This window comes from Puntigrus tetrazona, chromosome 20, assembly GCF_018831695.1.
Source record: "Puntigrus tetrazona isolate hp1 chromosome 20, ASM1883169v1, whole genome shotgun sequence".
NCBI lineage: Eukaryota > Metazoa > Chordata > Actinopteri > Cypriniformes > Cyprinidae > Puntigrus > Puntigrus tetrazona.
In genome coordinates, this window is record NC_056718.1 from 25,607,616 (window position 1) to 25,631,137 (window position 23,522).

Below are 23,522 nucleotides of genomic sequence, written 5' to 3' on the forward strand. Positions count from 1 at the left end.
TCTAATATTTACTATAATTAACAAAATATTTTTAATGTTTATTATATGATTAAAACATTTTTATAAATATATATATATATATATATATATATATATATATATATATATATATATATATATATATATATGTTTGAAAACAAAAAGCAAAAAAAGTTTTTTTTAAATACAAATTGAATACTAGTTTAATGTGTGTTAGGATCCTTAGTGAAAATATGCTGCTGATGTATTTTTTTTATCTTTGAAGCAAAAATAGTTGCATAAAAAAAATGTGCAAACGCTTGAAGGCTACATCCCTTCTTAAGCTATTTTATATGCATTTTCTAGCAAATGCGATTGCGTCGACGCACCAAAATGTTGCCGTTGTTATTACTGTGCTACTAATGCTTACTATACCGTTACTCAACCATGTAGTACACGGTTACGCACGTCTGAAGAGTTGGAGATGAGCTCCCTGAGGAAGATCTCTTTGTTGGAATAGAAAGTGTTGATGATCAGAGACATCAGCTGAGCGATCTCAGCCTGGAAGGCGAAGGTCTCCGCTTCCTCCTCCATCGGCTGGTCATTTGCCTCCGGCATCTGTGCACGACCAAATATATATATATAGGACATAAACACAACATTTGACAAGTATTTGAGTTATTACAAATGAAAAGCATTCGTTTTCAACATGCATTTGGCCGATCAATGCATAACCAATTAGGGACTCGAAGCACGGTTTAATTCGATTGCAAAAGGGTTATGCATTAATGCTATTAATATATACAAAGCTGGAGGGATTGCTCGTGGTTCGGGAACAGCTTGCACGAGCTCGAGCGCCTCCTGTCGGCCCAAACGCGTTACCGCGAGCTTCTAGAACCTACTAAAACTCTCTGCGCGCGTTAACGGGGAGCGCATCGCTTCAGAACCGACTCCGTGCGAACGAGTCACTGCACCGCGACCAACACAAATGCGCTCCGTTAAACTTTATGCATAAGTCAATGTGCACGCAACGAAACGCTTGCTGAAAATGCACTGACACAAGGATGCATGGGTAAATGACGTCTGCTTTCCTCGGACGCGTTCGCGAGCGCCTTTATCGTAAAAGCCCCGTTTAATCCCTCTGAGGTAAAACTGATCAACTCCAGACGGACTTAAGGAATCCTCATTTGAGGAAAGAGCCGACTGAAATATACCAACGGCGTGAAACACTTCGCATTTGTGAGGATACAAGTGGAAAATCGCCGTGTAAATGCGTCGAAACTGTTAAAAAAGACCGTTGACGAATGAATGAAGCGCGAAAGAAGCGTCGAACGTCCTCGCGGCGTTGGCGCGAAATGGCAAACAAGTTGAAAGGTAACGCGTAACGGACGCTGTTCTGATTCTACACCCTTACCTTGACGGGTTTATTAAAGCGAATTTGATTTAAGCCCGTGAGGTTTCTCCTCCTCAGCTGTCACTGAGCTTCGGGAGAGCCTGTCGCGTGCGTCACGCCGGCGGCGCGCTTTTATACGTCCTGACGGGAGAGTTCGAGAACGCGGACGCTCCAGAAATCTCTCGAATCTTCTCAACGCTACGGACGCGCGGCGGGGGAGGAGGGGCCTGGCCGTCAATCATCCGCCGCGTCCCTCTCAACCGCCGAAGGGGGCGGGGCCGAGACCGAGGGAGATGAAGTTTCTAGATTGCTCGGGAAATCAAGACTCGACTCCACGCCATATTTATCAGTCATTTATTAAAAACGTTCAAAATCGGGATTACAAAAACAAACAAAAAAACTCATAAAAAAAATTCTGGTACAGTACTACAAAGAAAAAACATGTACTCGTTAATGATCACTTTCAGATTGTTTTTTACAAAAACAATAAATTAACAGTGTAGAGTTATTTACACTAAAACTCTTTAGTCGACTTCCTCCATTCTAGAGCTGTCGTCGTCGCCCTCCAGAACTGGCATGTCTTCTTCGGCGGGTTGAGAAATGTCTTCTACAGCGGAGTCGTCGTCATCTATGCCTGAAAGAAGAGATTAAACACAATTAAGTCATTTTTCCAATGATGTTCCATTTGTGACGACACCCTTAAAAATAAAGGCTATGGAAGAACTGTTTTGGGTCCCCCATAATGTTTTAATTGGAAAAACCCTTAAAAAAAGGAAAATAAAAATTTGCCACTATAACTAATCTTTTGTGCATTAGAAAGGTTCTGTGGATATTAAAGGTTCTTCGTGGAACCATAGATGCCAATAATGTACTTTGATTTTTGGGAATGTAGTGGTGGACTAATACGTTTTAGTGGATAATTCCAAAAGAAACCATTTTTATTAGCGTTGAATAACATTTTAATGATTTAAAGAAACTTTTTATTCCCAATAAAAATAATGGAAAGTTACCATACACGATACCGGTTCTTTACGGAGTCATCAAAGCCAAAAATGACCCTTTATTTTTAATAAATTATGAATAAATAATGGTGGATCGAGCTATATGTTTAAGTAGATGATTCTTAAAACAATTTTTATTGGTGTCAAAAACATTTTATCAATCTAAATAACCTATTTCTATTAATAAAAACCTTTAGTGCAACGGCATGGAGGTTCTTCACGGAGCCTCAAAGCCAACAATGACCCTTTAGTGCAGTAGTGGATCACAGTCTTTAAGTAGATAATTCTTAAAAGAACCACGTTAAATGGTTTGTGCGAAGAAAAATGTAATCATCTTAAGAAACTTTTTTTTTACATTAAAAAAGCTGGCATTTATTGCCATGGAAGGGTTCTTGAATAAAGCCAATAACAAATCTTTATTTGGTGGACTGATATGTTTTAGTGGATAATTCTTAAAAGAACCATTTCATGTGTGAAGACAATTTTAATGATCTAAAGAAACTTTTTTCCACCCCATTATATATTGGAAAGGTTCTATTGATGTTAAAGGTTCTAGATGCAAATGATGAGCTTTAGTGGTTGACTGATTTTTTTGATGGACGTTAATTTTGATCAGTAACCATTAATAATGCATTCGTAACTGTGATATACTAAGCCTTTGTGTTTAAAGGCATGTTTTAGGTCATCCAACTTACCGAGCCCGAGTTTGATCATCCTGTAGATGCGGTTAGCGTGTGTTTGTGGGTCTTCCAGGGTGAATCCAGAGGAGAGCAGGGCGGTTTCGAACAGCAAGATCACCAAGTCCTTCACTGCCTTGTCGTTCTTGTCAGCTTCCGCTTTCTCTCTGAGGGTCTCGACGATGGGATGGGCGGGGTTGATTTCCAGGTGCTTCTTGGCGGTCATGTAGCCCATGGTGGAGTTGTCCCTCAAGGCCTGAGACTTCATGATCCTCTCCATGTTGGCCGTCCAGCCGTATGTGCTCGTGACGATGCAGCAGGGCGAAGAAACCAGGCGGTTTGAGACGGTGACCTGTTTGAATACACTTTAATTTAATGGCTCTGAAGATTGTCACTTCAAAATCAAAGTCTAGCACGCTAACGGCTCATACCTTCTCAATCTTTTTGTCCAGGATGTCTTTCATGATCTTGCACAGGTTCTCATATTTGGTCTTCAGCTCTTCCTGCTTCTTCTTCTCCTCCTCATCCTCGGGCAGCTCCAGACCCTCCTTGGTCACCGAAATCAGGTTTTTGCCATCGTATTCCTTCAGCTGCTGGACGCAGTATTCGTCGATGGGCTCGATCATGTAGATCACCTCCAGACCAGCTTTGCGCAGACGCTCCACGAAAGCAGAGTTGGCCACCTGATCTTTGGTCTCGCCTTTGGAGAGAAGAGCAAGGTCTGTAAGTAAACTTTATCTGTGCGTTAAAATAACGTAAAAAAAATTAGTGAACCAACTACTAACCAGTGATGTAGTAGATGTGCTTCTGACTGTCCTTCATGCGAGAGACATAGTCTTTGAGGGACACCATCTCGTCTCCAGAAGCCGATGTGTAATAGCGAAGCAGCTCTGAGAGTTTTTTGCGGTTCTGAGAGTCTTCGTGGATGCCCAGCTACAATTGGGAAAAGCCATTTTAGCTTCAATGGTGTCTCATTTACGATTTAAGAAACTATCCAAAAAGCACACACACCTTGATGTTCTTGGAGAACTGCTCGTACAACTTCTTGTAGTTCTCTTTGTCCTCGGAGAGTTCGGTGAAGAGCTCCAGGCACTTCTTGACCAGGTTCTTGCGGATGACCTTCAGGATCTTGCTCTGCTGAAGCATCTCTCTGGAGATGTTGAGCGGCAGATCCTCAGAGTCCACCACGCCCTTGATGAAGTCTGGGATGGAAGTTTAACTCGTTAACATCCGAACTCTCAGGTCACATCGAAATCAGATGCATAATTTCTAAGAATTGCTCGCAAATGAGGCACTTACTGAGGTATTCTGGAATGAGCTCCTCACAGTTGTCCATGATAAAGACCCTGCGCACGTACAACTTAATGTTGTTTCTCTTCTTCTTGTTCTCGAAAAGGTCAAAAGAGGCTCTTCTGGGTACAAACAATAAAGCGCGGAACTCCAGTTGGCCCTCAACTGAGAAGTGCTGCAACAAGAAGACGATCAGTGGATTAAAAACAAGAAAATTAAAGGTTTAAAAGCATGGACATTGGTAGTTTAAAAGTAAATTGATGGAGGTTTAACAAAAGTAATACTGGTGGTTTAAAGCAAGATGATTGGCGGTTCAACAACAAGACAATTGAAGCATGAATGTTGGAGGTTTGAAAATAAGACGATTGTTGGTTTAACTTAAAGAATATTGGTGGTTTAAAAACAAGAAGAACAGTGGTTTAAAAATAAGGTGGTTTGTGGTTTAAAATCAAAATGACTGATGGTTTAAAACCAGGTTTTAAATCAAAAAAATTGATGGCTTAATCATCTCGTCTGCTCAATAAGAACTCCATCCATTTTTGACCCAATGTTCCTACCAACCTTAACAGCCAGGTGGTCCTCCCAGTCGTTGCTCAGACTCTTGTAGAACTCTCCGTACTCCTCGTTAGTGATGTCATCAGGGTTACGGGTCCAGATGGGCTTGGTCTTGTTGAGCTCCTGAGCATCGATGTACTTTTCCTTCACCTTCTTCTTCCTCTTGTTCTGACCGTCTTTGGTGTCTTCATCTTCATCGGCGCCCAAGTCCTCAATCTTAGGTTTGTCTTTCTCTTCGCCGGCCGCCACCTCCTCCTCCTTTTCTCCTTCTTCCAGGTCAACCTCTTTCTCTCTCTGTTTCTCAATCTGCAAGACAAGAACGGATGCTTTATTTGCTCGAGTCCGGAGCAACCAAGCTTTGCAGTTCTGGCACCAAAGTACAAACACTTACGAAGAGCGTAATGGGGTAACCGATGAACTGAGAGTGCTTCTTCACGACTTCCTTGACGCGCTTCTCCTCAACATATTCAGATTGATCCTCTTTGAGGTGGAGAATGACCTTGGTGCCACGTCCAAGGGATGGGCCTGCAATTCCAAAGCAAACGCATATGTCAAGTTCCGGTACTTTTAGACTTTAAAACCACAACAAAACACTTGTGAGGGCTCATACCGTAGTCTGGCTTCACTGTGAAGGAACCACCAGCGGCAGACTCCCAGATGTACTGCTCGTCATCGTTGTGTTTGGTGATGACCGTCACTTTCTCGGCCACCAGGTAGGCCGAATAGAAGCCCACTCCGAACTGACCGATCATGGAAATGTCCGCTCCGGCCTGCAGAGCCTCCATGAAGGCCTTGGTGCCGGACTTGGCGATGGTGCCCAGGTTGTTGATGAGGTCCGCTTTGGTCATGCCGATGCCGGTGTCCACGATGGTCAGCGTGCGCAGTTTCTGATCAGGGGTGAGTTCGATCTTAAGGTCCTTGCATGAGTCGAGTTTGCCGGGGTCTGTCAAGCTCTCGTATCTGATCTTGTCCAGTGCCTGTTTGGAAGACATGCGTTGAGTTATTGTGAACAAACGCTGGCGCGTAAACGGAGAATGCACTGGTTGACTTACATCTGAAGAGTTGGAGATGAGCTCCCTGAGGAAGATCTCTTTGTTGGAATAGAAAGTGTTGATGATCAGAGACATCAGCTGAGCGATCTCAGCCTGGAAGGCGAAGGTCTCGACGTCTTCCTCCATCACGGGCTGTGCGGCGTTCTCAGGCATCTGCAGAAAAGATACATAATAAGAATTATAAATAATGATTCCGCAATATAAAGCATTAATATATGCCATTCGATTTATTTAATTTAAATACATTGTGTGTACTTGAATAATTCTTACTAAGTATATATGTTGGAATGAATTCATTTTTGTATTCCCTTTGATGCTACAAAATATTTGTATATAATTATTTATGTGGTAAAATATTTTACCTATGCTCTCCTTACTTTCATCACTGCAGATAAATCGCTCAAAATTTTATATATTTATATATTTTATATATTTATATATAATGTACTTTTTCAGATGTTCAGTGTTCTTTTTGTATTGTTGAGATAGTGTTTTAGCTTTTAAATTTTTATGTGCTTTTGTGTTTATTCAAGTTAAAATTTTAGGAATTTATTTGTAAATTTGTGTTGTAGTTTTAAAATATGCCTATTTTTAGCTCTGGCTGATTGTAGTAGCCCACATTAAGTCAAACTAAAACGTTCCTTGGAAAACTAGCTGAAATAAGTTTTTTTATATTTTATTTTTTTAATTAATTTTTATTTTTTTTTTACATTTAACAGATTTAATTTTATAATAATAATCCTTTTCAAAATAAAGTTATTTATTCTCACTAAACATAAACGCACGAACCGCAACTTTAATGATATCTGAAAAATGATAAATGCAATAAATGAATAATCAGCAACGTGACAAATATTTCGTGTGCTGTGATGCTATGCTTTTGGTACTTTCATCGTTACATCCTAAAACTGCAGAGCGGTGCAAATAAAGGTTATATATTGTCAGGTTTTCAAAATACAAGTAAATTACTTTTATCTCTGGCTGAAAGTCTTTAAACGTTGAATGAATGATAATGAAGCGACAGCTGAAGCCACTGAATCAGCAGCACATGTCCAGCACCTGTCACTCATGTAAAGGGGGAGGAGTGTCACATGTCACAGAAACAGAAGGCAAATGGTGCAATAAAGCCACCTAAAGTATCCTTCATACCCCGTTTTCGGGGGTTTTACCAATGCAACGCGACCTATTCTCATTGTTAGCCTTGTATTCTGAGTTACTCTGGTTTAAGAAAGTGTCAGAAAAGCCCCAGCTGTCTTTAAGCGTCTCCCAGACACGTGCTCCCGTGAAAACCCACTTACTTCTTGGGGCTTCGGTTTCGAATGCGAAGAAAATGCTGGAAACGATCGGCCGTCGTTTGAAGCGGCCCGTTTTGACAGCGCGGTTTGAACTAATCAGATGCCGTGAAACGCGAAAAAATAAAGAAATAAAACAATAACTGTTGCTTTTATGCATCGATACCGACGCCGTTCGCTCGATTGCGTGGGCTGATGTAACTTAAGCATAAGCATTTTTAATTTCATTAAGCGATAAATTCTAACGCAAGTCTTATATTTAATGTACGGAACTGCGTCGCTCCTACCTTGAGGATGGTCTTCTGTAGGAAACGTCTGTGCAGAAAGTCGTATGGAGGTCTACTCCACTGGATCACGAGGTTGTCTGCTTCTCGTCGCTGCTCTGGCTTTATCTGCCGAGCGTCGGGCCTTCTTCGGCCTTTATATGCTCGCGAGCAGAGTTTCTCGAAACCCCCATTGAGAAAGTTCCAGAAGGAATGCCCACTACAGAGTAAGGAGGGGTGATAGAGAGCTAAAGTAAGTGAGTCCGCCGCCATATACCCCTTCTGTCCTTTTTGGGGCAGGGACGCACAGGAGGTGTCTGTCAATCAAGGCCGGAGCGCTCCCGGGAGCCACGTGTGTTCGGATCTCGAATGCTCATTGGCTGAAAAGTTGGCCAAACACCCCCGGGCCTTGAATCGAGGTGCCAGGACTCACGCGGGACACCTGCGAGATCCTCACGCATTCTAGTGCGTTCTCGCAGGCCTTCCTCGACTCGAACCGATGGCCCAGATGTCAACGGTTCGCATGCAACTCGCCCAAAAAAACAGCCCTAGCCCTAAAATAGCAAGGCCGCGATCGTTTATTTGCTCAGTTGTTGCCGACCTGTGCCTTTCTTTCTTCTGCTGAGCACAAAAGGAGAGTGTTCTTTGCTTGAAAACTCATTTTAACGCAACTAGATCGAATTATATGTCACTGACTACCCCTACAAAGACAACTAGGACCACTTATGGTCGTTTGCTGCCCTAAACGTTTGTGATGTGCTACATAAGTTGTGTGCATGTGCAAAATGGTGTACAAACGTGTTGTTTGTATGGAGGTATTACTTCTTAATTCTCTCATGGCAGTCTGTTATTGAAAATGAGAACAAACAAATAAAAAACAAACAAACAGTTGACTTCCATGGTACAGAAAAATATTAAAACGTAATTTAATGGCTGCCAGCCATTAAAATAAAAAAAAAAACCTCTAAAATTAAAGTGAACAACAAACAAAGAAATATTAACAAAAAGTTTGTTTTGTTCTGTAAAAATTGCTGTAGAGACCAAAAATAAATAAATAAATAAAAATAAATAAAAATAAATTAATTAATAAAAAAATATATATATATATATATATATATATATATATATATATATATATATATATATATATATATATATATAATAAAAAAAATATATATATATATATATATATATATATATATATATATATATATATATATATATATATATAAATATTTATAAATAAATAAAGGAAACGTTGTCTCCTTGTTTCCCCGCAGTAACAAAGCTGACTCTAAACTATTCAAATGAAAAATAAGGCATTACAGTAAAAAGAGATACTGTGAATACTGTATTGATATGAACACTGTTTTTTGTGTGTTTTGGTTAAGTGTCTGTAAACTACTGGCATATAAATTATTTTTAATACGACTTTGAAGCAAAACACTTGGCAAAAAAGCAGTTTGAAACATCTTGAGTGAACCGTGAGAAATGTTCGTTTTGGGGTGAACTGTCCCTTTAAGTAAAAATAAAGACGCCTAAGATGATCTCGAGGAAAAAAAAAAAGCCCAGTTAAATAATTGAAGGCAGGCCGCTGACACACAGAGGGGTTGCTTTGGGCTCGGGAGTGTGTGCATGAAACTCTCCAGGGTTTTCAAGATGTAGTTGTTTTCTGGCCAGAGGAGGCACTGCACGGTTTCCAGCACTTTCTCTTATATAAGACAAGTACAGTGTGTTTCACAGGCCTTTCCAGAAGCAGCTAGTGTGCACTTCATATGACTGGAAGCGAGGGAAGCTTTTATCATGCTTGAACTAGAACGGGTGTGAATGTACGTACTTTTATAGAAGTTTTATAGAAATTGTGTCAACTGTACCACATTGTGTGCATCATGAATATTAAGTACGTTATAATGTTCAACATATGCAAACTCAGTTAAAAGATGGGGTGTATTAGACATTTTATATATATATATATATATATATATATATATATATATATATATATATATATATATATATATATATATATATTTTTTTTTTAAATATATATATATTTATTTATTTATTTATTTTATTTTACTTTATTTTTTATATATATATATATATATATATATACACACACACATATAATATTTTAAAAAAGGCCAAAATATGTTTGAAAACAGGATACAGGCATTATATATTTGGATCATTTCTGGTTAAGAATGTTAATGCACATGGATAATCACCAAAAATAGGCTTTAAAAATAATTTAAAAAATTTAAAAAAATATGTATTTGTTTGTAGAAAATATATTTTGATGCTAAATCATACTGAAAAGAAAATAAAATAAAGTTTTTGTTAAAGTTTTTTGTTTTTGTATAGCATAATGCAAGGATAGAACAGCTTTCTTCTGCAGTTAATGCGCATGTTTATGTTTTATTGCTTTTTCAAAAAATCCTAAATTCAGCGATAGAGCCATGACTTTGTATCATTTGCCATATAATAATTTGCATGTTTAAAATTAAAAAGTAGTTCAAAATAGCCTAAAATATTTGTAAATAAATGTTTTTTGTTAATATATATATATATATATATATATATATATATATATATATATATATATATATATATATTTTTTTTTTTTTTTTTTTTTTTTTATTATTATTTTTTGTACAATCCAAGCATAGAACTGTCTTTCTTCTGTATCCTTTGCTGCATGATTATTATTATTATTTTTTTATCAAAAGCACCGTTTTACCTCCCACCTACGTCGCGTGAACGCGCAGCGCTCTCGGTGCCGCGCGGAGGAGGAGGGCCGCGCGCATGCTCGTGCACAAAGCGGAATGAATACTAATGTGGAAGATGGCGGCGGAGGGAGGTGGGAAGGAGGCGAACGAAATTAAAACTCAGTTCAGCACACGGGAGGGCGTCTACAAACTTCTGCCGAACTCCGAGTACAGCCGACCGAACCGCGTGCCGTTCAACTCGCAGGGCTCGAACCCGGTCAAAGTGTCGTTCGTGAACGTGAACGACCAGTCCGGGAACGGCGAGAGAATCTGTTTCAATGTGGGCCGGGAGCTTTACTTTTACATTTATAAAGGCGTCAAGAAGGTAACGGCGTGGCGGCCGCTGGCAGCCTTCCGTCGGGCTTTAAGCGGGTCGGTGCGGCGCATGCGCGGGGCGAGGAGCGGTTCGGACCGTGCGCTGCGTCTCAATAACGTTTACGAGTCAAGTTGCATGTAAACACACCGCGCGCGCGCGCCAGGTCCGGAGCTGCGCGTGCGGTTCAAGTGTGGAAACCTGTTGCGTGGAAGCTGTTTGAGCGCAGCTGCAGCCCAGGCACCGGTTTGGAGCGGCTCTGTAGTTTTGCAAGGGCTGGCCAGAGTCTTGGTCGTTGTGTGCACGGTTACAATCCAGCAGAAACCATTATAATCAGCCCTATGCCTGGTGCACACAGCTTTAGCATTATGCGACGGTGCATCTTAAATCGTATTCAAAAAGCACGTAGTTTGCAAATACGTGAATGCAACCTAAAGTATATTTAGGTTTATGTCTAATGGCTACTTCAAAGTAAATCCTGTTAATATTCTCATGCGTCTTACCACATAATGCACGCTCACCGATTTTAGCTCAATTCTAATGCACGGGTTTCGGGGTTGTGCACGCGCTCGCTTCTTTTAGGCGCATGCATGAGCTTTAGGGTGTGTGACCCGGTGCATCGTTTACAAACGATTTACAGAAACGCAACCGCGCATTAGGGCCTGCGCCGTGATTTGAGCATTTGCAGATAATTAAAAAAACATTTTCCCCCCGGGATGTACTGTGCATGAATTGATTCGGATCGTGTTTGTGCATCAACTGGTTTAATTGCGCCGTGCACGTGAAGGTAAGCATCGCTGCTTGTTTCTGACGTCCCCAGGCCGCCGACCTGAGCAAACCTGTGGACAAGAGGATCTATAAGGGAACGCTCCCCACGTGTCACGACTCCAACGCGCTGACGGCCACGGCGGAGAGCGTCTCGCTGCTGGTGGGCTTTTCCGCAGGGCAAGTACAGCTCATTGACCCCATCAAAAAGGAAACCAGCAAGCTTTTTAACGAAGACGTGAGTCTAGCAACTTCTTTGTTTGAGATGAAAGCGTTTGAAGCCGGTCGTTGAAGGAGTAGTTCGCCCACCCCTTCAAGCGGAGAGAAATCGGTGTGGATTTCTTTCTTCTGCCGAACACACGCAAAAAAAATACGTGTTTTTGGAGGAAGTTTGTGCTCGGGTTGTTTCGGTCGCCGTTGAGTCGGTGGCCTGGTTACAAACTTTCTTCAAAAGTCCTTTGTGTTTCAGAACAAAGACATTCGTACAGGTTTGGAGCTACTCCGGGGTGAACGGGGTGGACATTTTGGGGGTGAAATATTCCTTTAAGTCAGAGATCTCGACGAAATCGAATCTTCGGGTTTCTGATTTAAAAATTACGTTAGAAACAAATTTAAACTATATAAGATTTTTTTTTTGTTAAAGATGCATTTTATTGTCTTTCTAATGTAATTAAATTAAAATGTATTTTTTTGGTTTTTCAGACTAAAATAAATTATGCATTCAGAAAATAATCTGTTTTAGGGACTTTTTTATTTTTTGAAATATGACTTTATTTAGTTTTGCAACAACACAGATTTAACCTCGTTGTGAAGTCAGTGATCTGAGCTACATAGATTAGATTGTTAAAAGCCTTAAATCGCATAATTATTGTTTTTGTGAAAAAAGTTGTGAAATTTTGTTGTCTTTGCATCAATTCAATTAAAAAAAAAAAAAAAAAAAAAAATAAATATATATATATATATATATATATATATATATATATATATATATATATATATATATATATATATATATATATATATATATATATATATAAAATATAAAAATAAATAATATATATATTTTTAATTAAATGTCTTTTTTAAATTTAAAAATGTCATATTTTTACATGGAGAATAATATTTATTTCAAATTAAATATTTGATATTTTTATATGTATTAAATAAAATGAAAGAATGAATAAATAATATTTTATATTAAGAAAATGAAATCTATTTTTGGACCTTTTTTTTTTTTTGCATCTTTTGTAATTCGGTCTGTTTTTTTTTTTTTGTTCCTGTTCTAACAGAGACTAATCGATAAGTCTGCGGTGACGTGTTTGAAGTGGGTCCCGGGTTCAGAGCACCTGTTCCTGGTGGCTCATGGCAGCGGTTGTTTGTACCTGTACAACGTGGAGCACACCTGCGGGACGACGCCGCCTCATTATCAGCTCCTCAAGCAAGGCGAGAGCTACGCCGTTCACACCGGCAAGAGCAAGTCGGCCCGCAATCCTCTCCTCCGCTGGACAGTGGGCGAAGGGGCGGTGAACGAATTCGCTTTCTCGCCCGACGGAAAGTTCCTGGCCTGCGTCAGTCAGGATGGATTCCTTCGTGTCTTCAGCTTCGACGCGACCGAGCTGCGAGGCACGATGAAGAGCTACTTCGGCGGGCTGCTATGCGTTTGCTGGAGCCCCGACGGACGGTTCATCGTAACCGGGGGCGAGGACGATCTCGTGTGACGGTCTGGTCGCTGGACGCCAGGGTCGCCGCCATGGACGAGGCCACAAATCGTGGGTGAGCGTCGTTGCGTTCGATCATTGCATCACTAGCGTTCAGGACTGCGAAGCGCCGGCGGAGTTCAGCGGAAGCGACGAGGACTTCCGCGACAACGCGCAATACAACGGAAATCGCGAGCGGGCGAATAGCACGCAATCTAGAATATCCAAACGAAACTCTACGAACGGTAGCGTGACGTACCGGTTCGGCTCGGTCGGTCAGGACACTCAGCTATGCTTATGGGACCTCACGGAAGACGTTCTGTTTCCGTTATCAAGAACGAGGACTCAAACTAACGCGATGAGTGCGGAAACCGGCACTAACGGCAACAACAGCGCGAATTCTTCGCTGCCGCGCTCAAACAGTTTGCAGCACTCGACGGCCGGCAGCCCGAACAGCAACAAACCGGCCGGCATCGTAGACGGCGCTTTGATCGCGACCGGCGTCAGCAAGTTCGCGACGTTGGCTCTGCACGAGGTGCGCAAGGAGCGGAATCAGGAGAAGGAGCACAAGCGCAATCACAGCATAAGCTACATCAGCAACAAGAGCAGCGACAAGCTCAACCAGATCATCGGCCCTCGAGCGGCTAAAACGGACGTCGCGAAGACGCTGGGGACGACGTCGTGTCCGCGCATGGAGGAAATCCCGCTTCTGGAGCCGCTGGTGTGCAAGAAAATCTCCCACGAGAGACTCACGGTGTTGATCTTCCTCGAGGACTGCTTGGTCACCGCCTGCCAGGAGGGATTCGTTTGCACGTGGGCGCGGCCTGGGAAAGTGGTGAGTTGCCACGTTTTCGCCGCGCGCCGGAAATGTTCCGTTTCTAGATTTGGAGTCGGGTTTGGAGTAACGAAGCGCCGCGTCGCTAGCTACGCTTTCGTCCGCCTGCTTTTGTGCGCTTTTCGGAATATGGCGTAAAACGAAAAAAAAAAACCAATGGGTGGCAACAATTCTATAAATCACCAGGATGTTCTGTGGACGTTACCGCAAGAACGTTTATTTATAATGTTGATTAGAACGTTCCGAGAACATTCCCTTCAGTTGTGATGAGGGATATTATGGCCATTTTTTGTTAAAACAAATTAATACCGGAAATATTATTACAATTTAAATCAGCTGTTTTCTGTGTTAAAGCGTCATTTATTTCTGTTATTTTCAGCATCATGACTCCGGTCTTCAGAAATCATAATAATATACCAATTATAATGATTTCTCGAGAAAACATTTCTGATTATTATCAGTGTTGAAAACAGTCGTGCCGCTCGATATTTTTCACTATAAGTGTCTTCACTGGACCTTTCGATCAATTTAACGCAAGAGTGCTGAATAAAAGAATGCTTTTTTTTCCCCAAAAACCCTAACTTTTCCTCTGTTTTCGGTCTCTTTAGGGTCTGTTGTCGTCTCAGAACCAGGCCAGCTCTCCCAGCGGGACAGTCGTATAGCGGCTCTTCGGACGCGCCGCGTCAGTCGTGTCACCGGTCCGTTGAGGAACGCGCGTTCATTATTGACGCCGAAGCCTGTCAAGATCGCATTTCATCCTTTCAGCCAGTTTTTAGGACCGTTAAGATCTCATGCTTTATTTTCATGGCAATCAAACACATTTTCAGCCTGATTCTTGTTACTGTGATGCAATATATTGTGAAGTACGAGCGTAAGTACCATTATAATATTTAACGTATGCCGAGTTTAATTAAGCCCGTCCAGACAGGACGGTTTTCACTACTGTATGTTTTTCACATTTCAATAAGCTACTAAGAATTGGTGAAATGTGAGTAATTGTCATGAAAATAATGGTTGGTTGTAATATGGCGGTCCAGTGTTTCCTGGTGGGTTATGCGTTTTATACCACGCTTCGCAGAACCACGGTCCGCTCCTTCCACACCGATGGCGGTCTTCGCCGGACGTCCGAGCTCTGAAGAAGAGGACCGCTGAGGTGTTTTGCACTGATTGTTGTTGAAACCGTTCTCGTAACTGCGTCGGAACGGAAGCGCCGAGGCGCCGGATGTCGCAACCGTAGAGCGGGAAATCATTTGCACTAAATAATTAGAAGAATATGGCTTTACAAATGTTCGGAGTCGCGGGGGGCTCCCTGGAAATGCTGTAAAAGTATAAAGAGAAATAGATATCTTTTCTGAACATTTATTTTAATATTGTTTCAAATGAAACGGGTTATTGTACAATGTGTAAATATTGTAAATTACGGATTTATGATGGATTGAAATAATTACATAAAATAGAAAAGTTGCATTTCTAATACAGAAGAATTTATTTATATATATATATATATATATATATATATATATATATATATATATAAAATAATTAAAATTATCTTAAGCATATTTTTTGGCTTCATTTGGTTTCATTATGGTTGCTTTTGTGAGTATGGTTTTAATATAACGATTAATGCTGTGCAGATAATGCATCCTTTAGTTAATTTGGTGTTTTTATTTTTTTATAAATTTTTTCGTCATGCTGTATCATCACCAGATCTTACATTCGGTCCTTATTCTTCACAATTAGCACCGGTTTTATGTTTCTTTTGTAACGGGCGTGGTCGCAGGTCTCCGCTTCCGACTGAACTTGGCCAAAATGATCCACAAATACTGCGTTTTTCCATTCAGTAACTGAAGCGGACGAGCTCAAACACCAAAACCTGTGCTAAATGGACGAAAACTAGATGCTTGAAAGATTAAACGTAAGATCTGGTAATAAAATATCATAAGTGAGCGGTACATTTAAAAAAATCCACCAAAAATGTAAATTTTTTGAGGCTAAAAAGTTGTTCCAAACTGAGAAGCTACGTGCAGCGCGAGCCATACTTCATCTAAATTGTTGCATAATTAAAAAAAAAAACGTGATTGATCTGATTATAGCTTTGTGAAATGATACGGCCTCAAAAGCATCCGCGGGAAACAAAAACCATACAGATCGTGTCATGCTGAATGAGACGCAGATTTCCGTTCAGCCAGTAGATGGCGCTTACCTCGGCGAGGTGGCGCTGCGCATCGCGATGAAGTCGGCGTCTCAACCCACCTTAAGCATCTCGTTTTCGTCGATTGGCATCGTAACGTCCCTAGCTTTGACGCATTGAATCGACTTGGATCTGACGTTTCGTGAGTTTCCGTCCAAAGCTTTAAGCGCGTTTCATTCTCCGTGTTTGCAGTGTTTGCGCCATCCTCCGAACGAAGCGGCCTTTCATCCGATGTGCCGGGCGCTGGCTCCTGTAATTGGGAAATTAACACGCAGAGACAGTTGGGTCTTGGCACACGACACAGGGAGTATTTTGAGGGACGTAGTTTGGCCCTTATTTCGTTCTGACCTGCTGCTAAGTGTTTTGCGCGTAAAAGGCTAACCTCGTCATTACGCGTCATTGCATTCAATTGCATTGCGGTTTATTAATTTCTGTAGCACCGACGCACAGCGATGGTAATACTGATGCATGCGTTCGCGTAACTATATCTGGTCACTTGCATTTCTATTGCATGCAATGGCAGAATGCATTGAACTCATGATGGCATAGTTCTTGTTGTGCTACGTTATTACCGAATCTTAAATGTTTTCCATTTGTTTTAGCATTTCTGGTTGATTGTAGGCCTCATTGAACCAAGTTCCCTTTTGGGGTTTTTCACAAAAGCCGAAAGCCGAGCTGAAATGAGTATACGAAGTCTACAAAAGCAAGGTTTGCTGAGATTTACAAGCGATCGGTTTGGACCGCTTAGAAAAAATGATCTTCAGCACAACGCAGATTGCCTCAGGAGAAATAAAACAATAAATAAATGTAGAATACCGAGCCATAAAAGGTCAAATATCAAAATTTTTTATTATTTAAATATCTGTCGAATTTAGTCCTGGTTGTTGTTCTTGTCGTATTAAAGTCGGTGCAGTTCTCTGATCTGCGTTTTATCAGCATTGCTGACGCAAGCATTTAATGATTAATAAGATGCGTTTCAGTGGAGTTAAAGCTTTGAGTTATTAGCTGAAAAGACCATGCATGCGCTTGAAAAGAGACCAGAGGGACAATAAAACGGGTGAAAAACCCCAGAGGCACAAGAACGGAGGAATCGAGTCGCATCCGTGCAGACAGACCAGAAGATCTCTTCCATGCAACTGTATGAGAAGCCACTAAAAACAACTGATAGCGTTCGGTTTTTGCTCTTTCTTAGACACCCAAGTGTCTTTAAATGATCGAAAACATCCAGTTCACAACTTTTCACCAGTCTTTGAGGCCGAAATCTATCTAGAAGCACTTCTTGGGGAAGCCTGAGCAGGGTCAGAAAGAAGCTACCGATCACTTTCTGAACTCAAAGTCAAACTTGGCAAAAGTGTTAAATGGAGCTACAGTATTAAAACATTTAAAGGAGGAAGGGGACACCATTTTACTAATGCTACACGACAGTAGACGAAATGAGATATTTTGAAATATCTGTTTTTGTCCATAGAGTTACCAGCTCCCATCGACTTTCAATGTATGAATGAAAAAACGCAGAGGAAAGAAAATAAAACCGGTTTAAAACGACATTAGCAAAACGCTCTGAAAATGAATAAAACATTTTTAGTTCATATTTTGAATTTTATTTTTACTATCGCATTAAAATATTTGGTAAAATTGTAGTAATTTTGTAATGTTACTTATTAAATTAAAATTATATATTATTTTCGTTTAGTTTTTTTAAATATGTCCATAAAGCTTAAGTATTCAGGTCAATATTATTTTTATTATTTTAATCTTATTTAATTCAATTCATTTTAGTACTTAAAATTAAACTGAATGAAAATGGTAAATTTCAGAGAAAATTTGAAACTATGTATAAAACTGTGTGTGTATATATATATATATATATATATATATATATATATATATATATATATATATATAATTGCTGTCAAATCATGATTAATTGCAGTTTGTAAAGTTTGTTTACATAATATATGTACTGTGAATATTATGTATATAAATACACATACAGTATATATTTTACAAATATTTACATATATTCTTATATTTCATATTATAGATCTAATATATAAAAATAAATCCTAAAAATATACATGCATGTGTTTTTATTTATATATACAAACATATACACAGTATACACGTATTGTAAACAAAATGTTATTTTGGATGCGATTAATCGTTTGATATATATATATATATATATATATATATATATATATATATATATATATATATATATATACACACACATATCAGTTCATGCTTTTTTTGTTTATGGTTTTAAGTTTAAATGTATGTATACACACACTCTTATATATATACATATATACACACATATACACACACACATATATACATATACACACACATATATATATATATATATATACACACATATATATATACACACACACACACACACACATATATATATATATATATATATATATATATATATATATATATATATATATATACACACACACACAAATAGACATATTAGTTCATGCTTTTTTTGTTGGTTTTAGTTTATGCTAATAACCCTGATTAGTAAATATAGCTCTTCTAAAACATCACAAACCAACTCCAAAGGCTTTATTTTCCCACACTTTGTTAGATCTGTGAAGATTGAGGCCAAGAGATACTGAAACTTGTGAAAATGGGACAAAGCATCTATAAGGGGCTAAGGAGGACTGCGAGATAGTCAATGCAATTTTAATGTCTTGCAAAAGCTTCAAAACCATTCTAATACTGGAATACGTTCAATATGAAGCAGAACCTTACACCTGGAAAACGGTCAGTTACATTCAAGCAAATAGAAAATAGTTAATCTGCATATCAAAAATAGCCCAGTCGTTTTAGCATAACCTTAAACAGAAGGTGGAACTATGATCAAAAGTACACTGTAGATATACATACACAAATATACACATAATTATAAGAAAAACCATGCTTTTGCAGATCGTAAAATCATACATACAAACGCGTCGTCTCGAAATGGCACAAAAATGCTGTTTAATAATAGATAATATGACAACAGTGATAATACTTCAATGATGCTCATAACCACCAAATCCAAACGTCACATACTTTTTTTATTTGGAATATCTCAATAAAACAGGCAATAGGAAGAAATAGTCCGTTAAGAACTTTTAAAGGCTTTCATTAGAGGATGCAAAAAAACAACAACAAACAAACAAACAACAAAAACAATACAAAGTCACTGCAATCGGCTGTAGCTCTTGCAGAGTTCATGGTCCCTGATGTCTCCCCAGCCTCCGTTTTTGACGTGAGGAGCCACTCCCTTGGCTCCGGAAGCTGGGAGTCTCTTTGTAATGAGCAGCTGTTTGGGAAACAACTGGTTCCCGCTGCTCTGGAGAACATTCTCAATTTTCGTCTTCTGGCTGGACGGCATGCAAGCCGACTTCTTGTGGTGCATGCCACAGTCGCCGGCGTGGAAGACGCGGGGCGCCTCGCTGACCATGACCTTCAGGAACGCGGGCAAACAGGTCACGGTAAGGTGCTGCAACGACCAGTCCCAGTTATAGTCGTCGTAGGTGCAGAAGGCATCGGTGCATCTGAGGAGTTTTTGGTAGGTGTCTCGGTTCAGCGCCATTCCCATGTTATGCTCGGTGGACTTCCACGCCTTCACCTCCACTTTGTTGGCTTTGCTGGAGTAGCCGACGTGTCCGTAGCTCCCTAGGGATAAGATGTCGCAGTCGGGACACTGCTCTTTCTTGAGGGAGGCCATGAGTTTGAGGAGATGGTAGAAATCGGGGGCGAGGTAGTGGTCCTCCTCGATGAGCAATAAGAGTCCTCGGTGCTCCTTCAAGACTCGGACTCGATCCCAAACGAAGTGCAGCTTCCACCACCAATGGTGTTTGGTCTGCGAGAACTTGGCTTCCCGGTAGTGTCCGAAGGAGTCCGGGTACTCCGCGTTTAAGCAGCCCAGGGTTAAGGCATCTTTCTTGGGAATGTCTCGAGGGCAGTCCCTGGGGTCGTTCCCGGGGAACTCTTGAGGGTAGAGCTGGATGCTGAAAGGGAAGAATATCTGAAGGACCAAGCAGAAGTCGACGGACGCCACGATCCGGTTGATTTCCGGCGACCAGAAGTCGTGGCTGAATATCAGCAAGACGTTCTCGATTCCTTTCGATTTCCTCAAGCTGTCCACCAGCAGGCGCAGGTATTCGGGGCGGTTGTGAACTTGGACGACGACGACCAAGTCGTCCTTCAGCCGCAGGGAGCGAAATTTCTCCTCGTTTCTTAGGGTCTGGTCGAAGTTGAGCTGAAAGACGATTCCTCGGTACACCAGAGTTGCGTTGTCCACTTCGGATTTGGCAGCTGCCTGGATTTGTAATTGCTGTTTTTCCGGAAGCGTTTCGTTGACGGGCTTACGGGTTACCGGGATCGTGACCTGTACTTGGAGTTGACCGCCAACGCTGCTCCGTTTGCCTGCTTCCGTCTCTTTGGGAAACGCGGCGGCGCTCGCCTTCTTGGGTTTCCCGCTATTCCAGACGGCGAACCCGCAGATGACCACCACTAGAGTCAGTATTACCACCTTACGCTTGTAAATTCGGAATCTCATGATAGGCAGTCGCCTCGCGGGACGGTCGCAGAAACGATTCGGGAGACGAGGACGGCAGGTTTGCGATGCGAAAGAAGTCCGCGCCAGCAGGTTGGGTACAAAACGTTATCATAGAAAATGCAGCTTCGTGTTGGTCCTCTAGTTCTGGAATGTAATCGAACGACGGTGTTTCCCATAAGGCATTTTTCTTAGAGGCATTTTTCTTTAGAACCTGCAGGAAATGAACCGAAAGGGTGGTTATAATTAGCACGGTCTGAGGTTTGCTTGCAAAAGACTCAAAAATATTAATATTCATAGTAAACAATGGAGTTTTAGTAACTACACCCAAAGATATTTAGGTCTGAACCGAAGGCTGCATATGTTTGGATTAATTTGATGGGATGCATGATGATTTTAAATCACACATGAATGAAAGGTCACTGCTAACTATTTGTATTTAATCACTGTGTTTTTTAAAGTTCTGTTCGAATGCGTTAAAATTATTCTGTTTTTAAAATGCATGTATTGAGTTAACTTTGAAGTTATCAAAACGTTGTTGAAATATGGTAGGGTTCACACACAAGCAATTTTAAGGATTTATTGATGACAAATATATAAACCTGGTTAAGGTGCATTTTTAAAACACGTAGCTGTGTGTTTTACGTACAGCTGACAAATATACATGGAATGAGGTGTTTATGGTAAAGCGGCGTGATCCAAATGGATGGAAAAATCGCGTGCATTTCAAGTTTAGGCCCAAATATTTTTGAGTTCGAGCAATGCATCTAAAAGAAATCAATATCATTTACATAGAAGTGCACAAAAATACCAAAGAAAAGCACTTTTTCTCCTCAAGAAACTTTGAAGAAAGGATAATTTGCTGAAAAGGCAAAAGCTCTCAACGCGGCCCATTGTCAGACCGCTGCTATTTTTATGGCTGACCGAAGGCAAAATGCACGGCTCAAGTATTAAAGCCGATTGTATTTCAAACGCGCAACACACTCCGTGATCTACTGCATCTCGCACGTCAGATCTTTCTCCACCGAGTGCCCCAAGAAGCGCGAGATTAATAGCGTTAATGTAACGGAAGTGGCCCTGGATTCAACTAAAGCGTGAACCCACAGGGGTCCAGACCTAATTACCAGCCTCTGTGGATTTAACCCGAAGAGCCGCTAATTAGAAGACTAGGACAGTGCAGCACAGATAATAATAAAAGACAAAAATAATGTTCCGATGCGAACAAACTGTCCACAGTAGCTTCTACATATGCAACGTGTGTGTTTTGGACGCCATTAATCTCAAATTAATCGTTTGTAGAGTACTCTTCTGTTAAACTGATTCTGTTTCATATTTTCAACTCTTTCAATCAGATCAGATCAACATGTCTGTTTAATATAAGCCCGGCTGGTCGCTGCGTTTATAGACACATACACGTAGTTATTAAACGTACCGGTCGCTACATAATATACCTAAATGAGAGTCTATTAGAATTTTACAGTATTCACAAACAAGCGTGTCTAGTGCCGATGTCCAAGTGAGATAAATGAAACACAAAGGCATTATTAAGGGCCCTCTCGAACGAGGAAAACAAATGCATGCATCGGGGAAAGTGCAGACGTGTGCATTCGAACGAAAGCTCGGTTTTTAATGATGCAGGTCGTTAGCAACTCGACGCGTTACTGTACAGAGCGCCCTAACACCCACAGCCGTGCTGCACATGCTAACTTACCACACTCTGCAGAGAATTTCTGCATGCGTGCGCTTTCGGTTTCGCGTCCGCGAACGCCACGATTAAACCTGCGGGAACCGAGCGCGACGCCGAGCCGGGTTTAAAGACGCTTTCGCTGCGCGCCAGAAAAAACGCGTCGAGGCGTTCAACGCGCAAGCGGCGTTTTTTTTTTTTCTCGCCGAGCCTAGCCGTTTCACATGACGGACAGCCGACGCGCGCGTCGCGGGGACGCGCTGTCACTCGTTAGCCTCGCTGCTACCGATTCCTAAAAAGCGGGATCCCGGAGAAACGGAGCCTCACCGCAGACGCCGTCGTGTCCCTCGTGAAAGCGCGTTTTTAAGCGGAAACGCGTGTCATGGCGCTCGGGCTCCGCGCGGAACCGAAGGCTCCACAGAATAAGAGCAAACCTCCGGGGGCCTCGGCTGTCGGGACGCGCGTGATGTCACGCCGCACACAACGCCTCGCTTCCTTTCAGCTCGCGCTTTAAGAAGCTCGCGTTAGATCTACTTCGCTGTCCTCGATATTTTAGGGTTCTTCGCACTTTGTGACTATTTTGTCTGCTTCTTGCAACGTTCTTACAAAATCGTGTCAGATTATATCAAATATGGTTTTTTTATATTTAATAAGATGCGTTTTTTCTCTCCCTGCAGATCGATTAAAGTGTTAAAACGTAACGTTTTGTTTTGTGTGTGTAGTTTCTCGTCTCAGCCTTTAGGTGGAGATGTGTTTAGTTCATGATTGCGTTTACAGAACGTTATTGTAATAGAAACTTAACTTTGTGTTTATTCTGGAGAAAATATGTGGCCGAAAAAAATATTATAGACAGCGAAGCTCAGTTAAATATACATTTGAAACTGAAAATGCACAACGTTTCAACCTTCGTATGTTTTTCAAGGCAATAAAATACATTTGTAAGTTTTACAGCGAAGCCTAAATTTAGACCTTTTATTTTAAAATGTGCTATATGTTCATAAATGTTAAAGACCACAACACATGTGGTTTTATATTGGATATTTGTTTTTATGATTTTATAAAATACATCTATATATTTATTTAGTTATTTATGGGTAAAAAAAAAAATTATATATATATATATATATATATATATATATATATATATATATATATATATATATATATATATATATATATATATATATATCACAAAATATTTTTTATTATTATGAAATA

At 40.5% G+C, this 23,522-nt stretch overlaps 3 protein-coding genes and 1 pseudogene across 5 annotated transcripts in view; 1 reads left to right on the top strand and 3 right to left on the bottom strand.

Annotated features, from left to right (window-relative positions):
- hsp90aa1.2 (heat shock protein 90, alpha (cytosolic), class A member 1, tandem duplicate 2) overlaps nucleotides 1–1,530 on the bottom strand; it is a 12,033-nt gene extending 10,503 nt beyond the window's left edge. Inside the window, exons 1-2 of one of the 2 annotated variants that reach the window (XM_043220306.1) lie at nucleotides 1,373–1,530; nucleotides 427–576 (exon numbers count right to left, since the gene is read on the bottom strand). In XM_043220306.1, the coding sequence (XP_043076241.1) occupies nucleotides 427–576 (150 nt within the window). In that variant the 5' untranslated portion in view covers nucleotides 1,373–1,530. Of the gene's footprint in view, nucleotides 1–393; nucleotides 577–1,372 lie in introns of those variants that run through there. The other variant, XM_043220307.1, reaches the window with a different exon arrangement.
- Nucleotides 1,531–1,700: 170 nt separating this feature from the next.
- On the bottom strand, nucleotides 1,701–7,661 carry hsp90aa1.1 (heat shock protein 90, alpha (cytosolic), class A member 1, tandem duplicate 1). Its single transcript, XM_043220308.1, has 11 exons — nucleotides 7,506–7,661; nucleotides 5,927–6,079; nucleotides 5,485–5,851; nucleotides 5,266–5,399; nucleotides 4,881–5,180; nucleotides 4,329–4,494; nucleotides 4,041–4,231; nucleotides 3,815–3,962; nucleotides 3,461–3,729; nucleotides 3,048–3,381; nucleotides 1,701–1,985 (listed from the first exon to the last, which is right to left on the bottom strand). Exons 2-11 carry the CDS (start codon nucleotides 6,077–6,079, stop codon nucleotides 1,876–1,878), a joined length of 2,172 nt encoding a protein of 723 aa, XP_043076243.1. The 5' UTR covers nucleotides 7,506–7,661; the 3' UTR covers nucleotides 1,701–1,875.
- Nucleotides 7,662–10,283: 2,622 nt separating this feature from the next.
- LOC122325305 lies at nucleotides 10,284–15,349 on the top strand (annotated as a pseudogene).
- A 3,687-nt stretch (nucleotides 15,350–19,036) lies between these two features.
- Nucleotides 19,037–23,320, bottom strand: LOC122325306 (alpha-1,6-mannosyl-glycoprotein 2-beta-N-acetylglucosaminyltransferase-like). Of its 2 annotated transcripts, none has more exons than XM_043220313.1 (2): nucleotides 22,632–23,320; nucleotides 19,037–20,834 (listed from the first exon to the last, which is right to left on the bottom strand). In XM_043220313.1, exon 2 carries the CDS (start codon nucleotides 20,621–20,623, stop codon nucleotides 19,259–19,261), a length of 1,365 nt encoding a protein of 454 aa, XP_043076248.1. In that variant the 5' UTR covers nucleotides 20,624–20,834; nucleotides 22,632–23,320; the 3' UTR covers nucleotides 19,037–19,258. The 2 variants fall into 2 exon arrangements, with proteins under 2 accessions (XP_043076248.1, XP_043076250.1); XM_043220315.1 differs by lacking the exon at nucleotides 22,632–23,320 and adding an exon at nucleotides 22,332–22,604.
- Nucleotides 23,321–23,522: the final 202 nt, after the last annotated feature.

Excerpts from the sequence above, each read along its gene's own strand:
- hsp90aa1.1 (XM_043220308.1), bottom strand. The coding sequence starts at position 6,079 with ATGCCTGAGAACGCCGCACAGCCCGTGATGGAGGAAGACGTCGAGACC. Across the intron at positions 3,730-3,814 it reads GCACATCTACTACATCACTG|GCGAGACCAAAGATCAGGTG; the intron begins GTTAGTAGTTGG and ends TTCTCTCCAAAG. Across the intron at positions 1,986-3,047 it reads GATGATCAAACTCGGGCTCG|GCATAGATGACGACGACTCC; the intron begins GTAAGTTGGATG and ends CTCTTCTTTCAG.
- LOC122325306 (XM_043220313.1), bottom strand. The coding sequence starts at position 20,623 with ATGAGATTCCGAATTTACAAGCGTAAGGTGGTAATACTGACTCTAGTG.